Source organism: Kogia breviceps, chromosome 3, assembly GCF_026419965.1.
Source record: "Kogia breviceps isolate mKogBre1 chromosome 3, mKogBre1 haplotype 1, whole genome shotgun sequence".
Taxonomy (NCBI): domain Eukaryota; kingdom Metazoa; phylum Chordata; class Mammalia; order Artiodactyla; family Physeteridae; genus Kogia; species Kogia breviceps.
Genome location: NC_081312.1, coordinates 30,634,654 through 30,647,072, shown reverse-complemented (window position 1 = coordinate 30,647,072; position 12,419 = coordinate 30,634,654). Strand labels below are relative to the sequence as shown.

Sequence of the window (12,419 nt, the reverse complement as noted above, 5' to 3'; positions counted from 1 at the left end):
CTACAGATGTGTCAGGGGTTGGGACAGTTCTGCAATGAAGAAACTTTCAGGAGTAAATTTTTTTCTCCTTTTTTTGTTTCATTATTTGGATGGCATAACCTCTAGATAATTACCATCCCCTCACACTATGGTAAATACGAAAATAAGCTTCCCACCAAGCAGTTTATTATTTGAAAGCTGGAGACCACCCTCATTTTAAGCTGTGTGTATGGATTATTATTTGGGAAATTATTTCCCAAATGAAGCACGTTTGTCAAGTCAGCACATAAGAGACTTAGAAACCCTTTGAAAAGCATTCCTTCAAAGCTCTGCCTTCTTTGATTTGCCACAATATTAGTGAATGCTTGTTGCTTCCCCCATTTTTCAGCAGTATTATAAAGATCATTGAGATTCACGGTCTTAGAGGAGGTGGAAGACTTTTCATAAAGAAAATAAATCCTTTATTTGGAATATTTAACCTTTGATAAAGAAAGGAGTAAAACTAGCATTATTTAAATGTTTCACACATGCAAAGGACTATTTGGAGTTCTAGAGACTGATGAATGAAGAAAAGTTTTCTTTTTTCACCTCCTAAACTTTAAACTGTGTTATAGTGTAAGGTTTTTTCCTTTGAGTGTTACTGAGATGCAGTTGGCAAAGAAATTAAAATATGTAAAAGGCCCTATTTAAGGCAGCTACACTTTTTATCTCAACTGCACAAAATTCTAAGTTCTGATCAACACATTTCTTGAGCATCTTTTATGGGCTAGTACTTTCATATGCATTGTTTCAATCCTCACAACAGTGAGAAGAATATTGAGGGGGGAGGGGTGGAGAAGTGAAGTGACTTGTTTGTGGTCATTTAGTAAATGATGCTGGAGGTATTGGAATTCAGGTTTTCTTACTTCCAGGTGGGAATCCAGGTAATTGCAGGTATCTTGCAAAGTGCTCAGTAGGTAGAAGATAGTAGTGACTGATTCCTAAGTACCTGTCCCACATCATCGCTTATCCTTTTCTTACCATATATTAGTGATTTTAAGAAGCCTTCAGGGCTTCCCTGGTGGCGCAGTGGTTGAGAGTCTGCCTGCCGATGCAGGGGACACGGGTTCGTGCCCCGGTCCGGGAGGATCCCACATGCTGCGGAGCGGCTGAGCCTGCGCGTCTGGAGCCTGCGCTCTGCAGCGGGAGAGGCCACAACAGTGACAGGCCCGCGTACCGCAAAACAAACAAACAAACAAACAAAAAAAAAAAGAAGCCTTCAGTCCCGGGCACATACACATGCATACTTGCACGTTCCCTGAACTGACACAGTATGAATTCTCCTGTCATGGCAAAGGGTGGTATTACAAACTCTCCTTGATCCCTTCCTCAGTGAAGTAAAGTAACCTACCTCCTGACCATGGTTAAAGGTACATTGAAAAATCATGAGTAAATATGGTAGAGGCCAGAGAAGGTGGGATTCTTGACTTCCCCGAATACTTCGTTACTGAGTGGGTGAAATAGTACTACAAGGAGGAGTGAACAGTACTACAAGAGGTGTGCCATCCAGTGTTCCAGATGTTAATACTTGTCCCCGGCTGTGCTTCTGAGCATTGACCTCTGCATCCCCATACCTGGAGGCAGGCTTTCATAGAAGGGCGATCTGGGGTCTTAAATGGATCGCCCTCAGCAGCCAGCTGACTATTGTACGATTTCAAACTATGGATAATAATCATCCACACCCTGTCTGCGATTTTGTTCTGCGTTTGATGTGTTCTATAGTGGTGAGGACGTTCATAAACTGAGCTTAAGCTTTTCTTCATTCTGTTGACTTTATTAGTCTACATGAAATGAGATCATGAGATTGCTTTTCTCCTTGTATTCATAACTATTTAAAACTAGGAACTTCCCCAAAATCAAATTGCTTTGGCTTGATCCTTTATCTAGCTTTTCTGAAGTCAGGTATATCTGTTAGTGACCAGGAAGTGGTTACATAAAAATCGAATTACTTTTTCCTGATTCCGATTCCTACACATCCACCTTTATCATCCAAGTTTTAGTCCCCTTAAAGCAAAAGAGTTGAGCCAAGAGAAGTCAAGGATGAATATGACATTGACCGTATCTGGAACTGCTTCTACAAACTTATTAACCTATTCATATCATCTTCAAATAGAAGTGCCTAATGTAGGGTATTATCACTTATCGACACCTTTTCAAAGCAGCTGACAAGAATATTCTTATCATTCCTCAATTATTCAGTGTCTTCTTATCATCTAGTTTGAATATTAGAAATTTTATTTTCTATGACTTAGTGTAGAGGGCCGACCTTATTAGTGGATATACACCATTCGCTGGTAGTATAATTTGGAGGCAAATCACATGATTATCAAGATGACCTATAAGATGCCCAAATTTATTTTTTAACTTTTAAAGCTCCATACAAATATGAAGGGGCATTATCTTCTTTTTATCCCTCTTCTATAAACATATTTTTCCCCTTAGAAATCACTCAATATATATTCTTTCAATGAGAGGAAAAAAAGATTTTTGTCATTTTCCCAATGGTCATCTTCCTGATTTTCATTCTGTTAAGTATTTCATGGTCTCAAGGTCACTAAAATAATAATAATAACAACATTAAATGCCTTATTCTTTAGGGAATATAACAAACATTCACTTTCTATTCTCTCTGGTAAAGTTTAGCAATTCTATTATGTACACAGTAATTTCAGGATTTTGGAATTCCTTTCTTCTCAGACCAGAAAATTTCATTGTTTGGGCCCTAGTTTCATTTCTGAAACTTTTGAAACTGTTTCCAGACTGTTTAAAATTATCAGCAAAGCTGGGATTTTCAGAGGTCCCTAGAAGAAGACTGGTCATGCAGCATCCATTGTATAAAATGAGGCAAGTGTCGGAAAGAGAGAAAGGACAAGAAATAGAAAAAAAAATCATCTTCAGGGTTGTCTTCATTTTTCTTTCCTGGTAGTAATGCCTTTAGAATTAGAAAGACATATAAAGCAAAATGTAGTAAATGAACACTGGATGGTAATTTGTTTTCTAGTTCATTAACTTTGCTTTAAATTGACTTGAAACACATGTAAGTACTCATCACAACTGATACATTGACTTGAAAGTTGTAAAATGTGCGAAACCGTTTTAGAGCTATTTATAGCAAGAGTCCTTAACAATAGAAACCTTCATACTCAAGATCTGTCTTAAGTAGCTCAATGATTTATTGCAGTTGTATTTTTTTGTGGTAGTGATCATTAACATTTAGAAGATATTTTTCTTGCGGCGTTACGTGTTGGTTCGTATCTTTGCGGTTTTTCAAAAGTAGTCTTTGCTTTATTCTACAATTATCTTGTTTTTAAAACCCTTTGTGGGGCTTCCCTGGTGGCACAGTGGTTGAGAGTCCGCCTGCCGATGCAGGGGACGCGGGCTCGTGCCCCGGTCCGGGAAGATCGCACAGGCCGCGGAGCGGCTGGGCCTGTGAGCCTGCGCGTCCAGAGCCTGTGCTCCGCGACGGGAGAGGCCACAACAGTGAGAGGCCCGCGTACCGCAAAAAAACAAACAAAAAACCTTTATGTTTTATACCCTCTTCAAAATTAAGATCCAAGGTTGAAACTCAGGGCTCTGGAACATCTTAACAAGTCTCTGCAAACCTCCCTTATGGTCTATTCTTGGAGCAGCGCCTAAGGGCAGCGCAGCTACTGCACTAGAGTCCCCTGGGGGTGTTTATTAAAATAGATTCTTCTGCCCAGCCCCACACCTACGGAGCAGTATTTCTGGGAGTGGAGAATGGGAAGCTGCCTTTTAAGCGGCTCCCTAGCCGACTCCATGCACACTCCAGTTTGAGAACTACTGCCTTTCGGTACATGCCAGAGGCTGTCTTGCAGCGTCAGTTATTCTCTAAAATGCAGTAAAGTGTTTGCTCCTTAGCAATATGGTTGGTGGAAGATTGAGTTTACCCAAAATGAATGCATTTCTGTTCATTTTGCCGCCTGTAAGTCCAGGTCCTAATCTAAAGATATTCCCCTTCAATTGGACACTTAATAATTCTCTTTGGTTTCCAGATATTTATGAGCAAGTTGATTTGTTAATGATTATAAGGGGGTCGAGGTTGTTTTTTTCCTTAAGGAAGATGAGAACAGAACACACTCAGTCTTAAATTGTTGGACATTGCTCTAATATCTTTGTTATTCAGTGTTACAGTCTTGTTAAGTTTCCATCTATTTGTTAAGAACAAAATGGTTCTCTTGCTTGAGTCAGAAGTATTGGAAAAGATGTTCTGCACTTGAAGTCTGTGGACAAAATTCAGGGGTCTGTGAACTTGGATGGGAAGTAATTTTACATTCACCTTCATTGACCCCTAATTGAAATTTAGCATTTCCTTCAGTTATGAATGTAGGAAACACACCACAGTAGTATAAGCTCTACCTGTGATTTTATCGCCAGTAGAAAGCATAGGTATTTTCATACTGTATTGTTTGTTCTTGGAAGTATGTCAAGATACTGCTTATGCACTTCACTATGTCAGAATTATAGTAGTTATTAGACCAACTGCTTAAACTTATTATATAAATCTTATGCTATTATAGCATTCTAAAATTATTTTGATAGTGGTATTTTTCAATCTATTGATTTCTGTTGAAATCTTATGTATTTTATGTTATGCATTTACACATATTATTCTCAGAAGGAATCCAAAGGCTTCACTAGACTGGCAAGGGGGGATTGGGTACAAAAAATGGGTAAGAACTCCTATACTGTGTCTTGTCTTAGGATGTCTTCAACCTAAACCATTTCCCTTTTTTTTTTTTTTTTTTGAGATCCATTTCTTAAATGAACTATTTTTCCTATTGTTACAGTTGTCTCATTTTTTTTTTTTTTTTTTTTACTGTAGCTGACTCCACTGGAACCCATTCTCTGTACACAACATACAAAGACTATGAGATCATGTTCCATGTTTCTACCATGCTGCCATACACACCTAACAACAAGCAGCAGGTAAGAGATCCTTGTGTTATCTGTGGGGTTTTTTGCCCTTGTTTCATTTCCCCCAGAAGCCTAAGTAGCAAGTTTATAAAATCTTAAACCAGAATTTAATGTTGCACCTGTCACAGCAGCAGGAAGCTTTGTACTTTGTGGAAGTAAGGAATAGCAAATGAGCTGCAAACAAATGAAGAGACACAAATTCTAGGTTAACAGCCAGCTGGATGGCTTTGTGAATTAATCATTTGCTTTTCACCCACAAGAATTGAGGTTTTCCTGAAATCTGAAAAGAACAAGTTGAAATCATGGTGATTAGATGACTGCAGGGTTGCAAAGAACACATATGAGTGGGTGAAATTTCATCTCAAGAGGCCAGTTCACCAAGCAGGAAAGTACTGATGTTTCATTTCAAATTTCAAAGGAGGTTTCCTCCACTAGGTTGGAGAAAAATCTAAATGTCGATGGGAGCTCAGGAAATTGTTTTTTCTTGCTGTGTTCTTCAGGGGACAGCATAAGTAACAATTGCATTTGTGTACCTCTTGTGGACCTCATACACAGAGTTTCTTTTAAAAAGATCTAAAAGCACAAGGCCTAGTACTAAAATGTAATCTGTGAGATGATAAAATGTGAAAACTAAGAAATGGCAGATGGTTACAGAGCAAGATGGAAATGGTACTGTTTTAAAGAGTATATGGTAGTTGTTGTTTTTAAAAAATATTTTAAAACAAATGATACCAAACTGAAACTTAAAAGAACCAGAGAACCAACAGACTCTCCTTTCAGTAGCTGTTATAAACACAGCAGTCTAGTATCACTTCTGACCTTAAAACGGACATAGATTTTGTTATTGTCAATTGTTGTACTAACAGAACACAGGGCCAGCTGCAGAATGAATCACATCCTCTTTCACAGAATTTAACAAAACATGGGTCGAATCTAACACGTCGTCACTTTTCGTCACTTTAGGTTTGATTACATCACACATCTCAGTAACAAAGTCTTGCCTCTTACGATTACCAAAGCAATCAAAACGTAGGAAGCAAAGCAATGAATCAGCTATAGATCTGAAATAAACCTATTTTAAAATAAATACCCCTATCTGGAGTTTGTTGACAGTTTGTTTTATGCAAATTCCAAGTTCTAGATTTTTGAGAGGAAAACACCATGCTAAGAAAAATATACTAAACTCATTCTGACCAGACAGTAGAGAGAATTTAAGAACATCAACAAATGATCTTTAAAGGGGAGATGAAGGCTTATTCTACCTGATTGCTCAGCAGAGAAAGGTAACATGTCGGGGAATGGGGGTAAAAAATTTAGTAACAAGACTCAATTGTATATCCAGCTAAATGAGTCAAAGGGCTGAGCTGAGTGAGTTGGCATTTAAGTGGACATCTATCCAAATTATTTAATTTGGGGTCCAATCAAGGCAAAAGTATTATGATCCTGAATCAGAGTGAAAGAATAATTGGTATTCTACACATTAAGAAATTTTAAATTCTCTAGCTAAAGAATTTATTTCTTCTACATAGATTATGTTATGCTTGGAAAAACCAAGCATGTGAGATGGATAGGTTTATTTCTATTTGGGTCCTTTAGTAAGACAGTAACGTTACATATCAGGCCATATTTTGAAGGAAGAATGACATTGTATCAAAAAGACAATGGCATCTATGCAGGGATGACATATACATAGATTGTATTTGAGCTTGATAGGTTCAAGATCCTGAGGAGATTAATAATCTTTGATGATGGGTATATTTTATATAGCAGTCAATACAGAGCAGCCTTTATTTCTGTAACATCTGATAATATAGCATGTTTAGAAATGAAGTACACAGCCTCATTAGAAGATCATTTGGGATGCTTTAAAATTCCTAAGGTTAAAAGTACATTTCCCGAACATTCTAACTCCCAATTCTCAACCCTAATCTAATAGGCTATTGTTTCTCCCAACTGACAGCCAATACTCAATCATTGATTTTACTGATACATAATCTGTGTAAGTTAAAGTCACTGGAGAATTTTTTTTTAAAGGTTTATAAATACAAGCTTATGTCTGATGGATAGTTTATATAAATGTCATGTTTAGTTTTTTTCCTCCTGGTAGGAGCCTCCATGTAATAAATATGACTAATACAAATTTTGTTCAGTTTTTCTTCACATGATTGAGTTAAACTCCCTAATAACCCCTTCCTAGAGAGGCGCTGAGCTAGGATGATTTGGAGTGCCTGAATTTGAAAGCCACCTTTCCAAAACACCATTTAATGTGAAACAGAAGGTGGTCTTAAGCAGCTTTTACTGTAATTAAAGAAGCTATTTAAACCTGAAATTTAACCTGCTTTAAAACTGTTAGAATATTTTGGAATATTATTAATTTCTGTATTCCCAGCTTGTGCCACAAAAAGTATTATCAGAAAACCCCTTAGCCACATTTCTTTAAATGAAGCTAATTAAATCAGAACATAAATTGCGTTGTAATTACTTTAGCCGTTCTCATCTTTAAAAAATATTCCCTATGGCAAGTTTCTTTCTTACATGAAAATGGAACAAAACTGTTGTTATGGAAACTGAAGATTTGGAGATGCTGGGACTTGGCATAATATGCTAGAGATTAGTTAGATCTATTTGAATGGACTGTGTGTTTTATGCAAATTTCTGAATATTCATTTCCATATTCTTCCTTGGAGGGAGTGATAAGACCGGCTAAAATATTGACAATAACTGTGTAGATTACCTCCCCTAATATGTACTGATTAATAATGAATGTTTTAAATAGAGTTACATAAGGGAATCGGGGAGGAACAAGCAGAGCGTTGTCATTTATGTCTCTTGTTTATGTTTTCTTTTAGCTCCTACGGAAGCGGCACATTGGAAACGATATCGTAACAATTGTTTTCCAAGAGCCTGGAGCACAGCCATTCAGCCCGAAAAACATCCGATCCCACTTTCAGCACGTTTTCGTCATTGTCAGGGTTCACAACCCCTGCACTGATAGTGTCTGTTACAGGTACTGGCTCCAGAGGTGGCTGGGTGGGCTTTGGTGCGTGGTCACATCGAAGGCCCCCTCCAGCTCTGCTTTCTGAAGTGGCAGTGGGAAGTCTATTGCTATTTATTTCTGTCTTTAAACTATGCTTGCGGATGGCTGAATTCACAGGATGACGTAACCTGATGGCATTGACGTTCCCCAGACATGTTGGTTAGACACCTGCCGTTTCCATTTGCACCTCCTTCTTAGGTGGCATCCTTCATCCACGCCATCTGTACACCAGCTAATTACTCATGCTGCTAATTATATTTTGCTTTTGCCATGCCAAAAGCAGAGAAGAATGATCATAACAAGTAGGGAAGAGAGGTTTAATTTTTTTAAATTATTATTATTATTTTTAAAAAGCCAAAACCCTTGCTTAGGGCTGACTTGATTACCTCTAACATTTCTGACTGCAATCTTAGGGGTATTTCTATGCTTTGTTAAGCATTTGGTAGAATGGTTTCAGTGTCCCTTGTTGATCTAGTCTCATGAGTATCAGAATTCAAGTATCTGCCTGCAGAGGCCTCTGCAAGAATCCTGGGGAGGGTTGGTGTTGAAGAGGGTACGAACCTGTGATGCTGGGTCGACGTGAGTGTAGTGCCAAGAAGATGTGCGAGGATGTTGTAGCTTTAGTAAGATGTCCTAATAGGAATCTGTCCTTTCAAACCTATGAAAGTTTATCGTATCTTTCCATCCCTAAAATTTAGAAGACAAGGCTTTGTTAATTTTGGATTTTTGTTCTTAAATTAACAGAGCCACCTACACAGAAAGTGGCCAGTGCAGGCTGATAATTGGTTTGTTGTGATATCTACAACTGTCTAATCCTAGGTGTAATGCAGGTTAAATATAGGAGAACAAGCAAGTTCAGGGAACAAAACAAGTCAAGGTTACATTGGACTCCTGCTGACTGCCATCATCCTTGCCCATTCCACAGTAACTACGTATGATGAGCTCTAATTAGAAGCCCAGCTCTGATCTAGGCACGCTATATGTGTTACCTCATTTAATTTTTTTATTATTATTTTATTTATTTATTTTTGGCTGTGTTGGGTCTTCGTTGCTGCACGCGGGCTTTCTCTGGTTGCGGCGAGTGGGCGCTACTCTTCATTGCGGTGCGTGGGCTTCTCATTGCGGTGGCTTCTCACTTGTTGCGGAGCACAGACTCTAGGCACACGGGCTCAGTAGTTGTGGCTCGTGGGCTGTAGAGCGCAGGCTCAGTAGTTACGATGCACAGGCTTAGTTGCTCTGCGGCATGTGGGATCTTCCTGGACCAGGGCTCGAACCCGTGTCCCCAGCATTGGCAGGCGGATTCTTAACCGCTGCGCCACCAGGGAAGCCCTCATTTAATTTTTAAAACCTCTGAGGTAGGTGCTGTTTTAATCCCTGTTTTCAGATGAGGAAATTTAAGCGCGTGCGGGTAACGTAACTTACACGAGGTCGGCTGGTACTGGGTGGAGTTTAGGTTTGAATGTACCAAGTCTGATTTTAGAGCCTAGTCTCTTAATGGCTCTGCCATGCTGTCTCCCTCCATGCTATGTGCAATAGGGGTCTTTGCTGCCCCTGCTGCTGACGTACTAGCTATTCCTGAACTTCTTGTGTGCCAATATGAAAACCCCAGACCAGGGAGTTCTGTAGCTTCTTAGACTCAGTGAGTGGAAACTCAAACAAAGGAAACCTAGATCTGAAGCTTTTTCTCAAGAATCTGGTCTCCAAAAGCTGCTTTATTTAGGTGTAGAAGGAAAGAATTAGTGCAGAAGATTTGACTGTAATTGGGATGGGTAACTATTTGCATTTAGAAAATACCCCAAGCAATTGAAATGTTCTGTGTATTGGATTCGTGCAAAGGATTTCATACTACTTTGTAGATAGAAAACTAAATCCTTTTTGCAGTGGTCACTAGGAAGTTTGGGGAGTGGAAAGCTATGTACTTTCTTTTAAAAAGAGATTCTTCTTTTAAAGGTGTTTGTCTAAATAAAGTGCTGTCCAATAGAAATATAATGCAAGTCACATATTAATTTTATATTTTCCAATAGCCATATTTTTAAAGTAACAAGAAATAGGTAAAATTAATTTTAACAATATGTGTTTTGACCCAATAGTATATTTTATTTACCTGATATATCCAAATATTATTATTTCAACACGTAATTTTTAAATTTTAAAAATTATTGAGATATCTTGCGTATTTTTGGACTAAGACTTTGAAATCTGGAGTGCATTTTTGACTTACAGCTCATCTCAGGATGCTCAATTTTCATTGGAAATAATCTGTATTTAGATTTCATAAAATTTGCAGTTGGAGAAGTAGATTCATAATAGCTTATTGCAAACATACTTTTTAAGTATGTCTCCCTCTCCTTCAAAGACTTTTGAAAAACTGAATCGAGTGTCAGTTTTTAAAATTTAATGTGATTTAATACTCTCCGGTCACACTAGCCACATTTCCAGTACTCACTAGCCACTGGAAGTATGGCCAGTGCAAGTCTAAGCAGACTGATACGGAGCAAAGTTGTCTGAACCTTCCTCATTACTTGGCTGGATGAGTAAGTGATGTCTGTTTTATTCTTTTCAAACCCTCCTTCCCAGCCTGAAACTCTTGATTTTTGCTCTCTCTCTTTCTTATTTTTAATCTCTTACCTGGAGAGCCCATCTTCTTAAGCCCACCTTGTGATTCTGGGAGGCTTTGCGGGAGGACACTGGACACCCCTGCTCACAAGACATGGGCTAGTCTGGAATTTCCCTAGTTGCCAAGCTTTCTTGAAGACCCAGTGCATTGTGATTTTTGGAACTAAAGTAGTGATCTTTTCCTATTATAAACTTTGGGTACATGAATTTTTCTCAGTCCTTCTCAAACTCAAGTAGGTGTGTTTCCTGGGGTATGGGGTGACGCCAGGAGATGTTTAAAGGCCCAGAATAACAAGGGTACCTCTCTTGTAGTCTTTAATGCTTGGGGGAAGGGATGTTTATTTTCATGAGAAAATAAATGTATTATGAAGTAGAATGGAAAATTTGTATCATTTTTAAGATCCAATGTGGGTCTTCAAAGAGTTTTCATACCTGTGGGTTATTCTCATACAGTGGCCCCTCCCCACACTACTAGAGATGTGAATTTATAGGCCTCTTTCATTAGGGATACTCTGGTGGGAAAGCTTAGAGATGCATTTAATTTGTACAAATTTTATTTAAATCGAATTTATCTCTAAGAGGTGTAGTTAGAATAATTCAAAGCCTTTTCATCATTTAAAATCTCTTGTTCCCACTTTCTCCACTGTGAACACTCACTTTTATTTACTGATACCTACTTGGTGCCCAAAGTGTGGAAAGTTATTTCCTCAAAGGAATGTCTTGCTCTAATTGTGTAGAGAATTGTGGGGTCACTACAGGCTAAAGATATAAAGAACATTTAACTGAGAAAATGGGATTCGGTGTGTGTTTTGAAGCACAGATGGTGGAATTCAGTGGCAATGTGAGAATAATTCTGTGAGTCTAGGGGTGGAAAGTGGTATAGATGAACACGTAGACACAGGAAGGAAAGTGGAAAGTACAGTAAGAAGGCTGTGCTGTCAGAAAGATTAGCGGGCAATGGAAGCCCTTGGAATGCTCGGCCAGCAATTAACACTGTATAAATAGTTCTAGGAAACTTTACTCACCGTCGCCATGGGAGGTAATTTATATACAGAAACACAAATTTAGGCTTTATTGTTATTCATTTATTTTTCACTAGTTCTTTACAGTCCTTATCAAAATATACTAGGCACTATTCTAGGCTCTGGGTTTCAACGGGGGAACAAAGTGACACAAATCCCTATAGTGAATATGGAAATGAGGCTCTGAAATAATGTGTTTTGTGTCACCCTCGGAACTAGAAAGTTTATACAGGAAAAACTGACTAGTTTAAGTTAATTCCAGAGGCCAGTTAACCTTGAATAGTAGACGTAGCCAAGAACTCAGAAATTAATCACTAAGTCTGTGTACAAAAGCTTATTATGCCCATACCTGATAAGAGGACCCTCTGGTCTCTATTATTTTACTTGTATCATTACTAAGAGCTTAATTGTCTGGTTTCAGTTGATAGAGCAGATTAGAAGCAAGAGATCAAAAAGATGAGCCTTTAGTGGCAAGGATGTACTGAAAGCATCAATAAGTGATTACCAATAAGGGAGATGTAGAAAAACAATTCGCATTAAATGTACAAATTCAATCAGCATAGCAGTCTGGGGTCACTTGGTTTGGGACCAAACAACCAAATATACATCACTCACCCCGAGGCCCTCACTTTGTAAAAACATGGTGCAAAAACTGTGTCACCATTTTTTTTTAACAAGTAATAAATTAATGGATCTGGGCATTGATCATCGAAGGCTTGCAAACATCATAAAAAGAGACAATTGCGTGTCTCATAATGGAAGAATACAACCCCATCTAGGAATTAGTCTTA

General features: G+C 38.4%; 1 protein-coding gene across 20 annotated transcripts in view; it reads left to right on the top strand.

Annotated features, from left to right (window-relative positions):
- Positions 1–12,419, top strand: part of SIPA1L1 (signal induced proliferation associated 1 like 1) — a 389,114-nt gene that overhangs the window by 287,925 nt on the left and 88,770 nt on the right. For all 20 annotated transcript variants that reach the window (XM_067028218.1, XM_067028236.1, XM_067028235.1 and 17 more), the window contains 2 exons: positions 4,862–4,965; positions 7,803–7,960. In XM_067028218.1, coding sequence (XP_066884319.1) covers positions 4,862–4,965; positions 7,803–7,960 — 262 coding nt within the window. The remainder of the gene's footprint in view (positions 1–4,861; positions 4,966–7,802; positions 7,961–12,419) is intronic.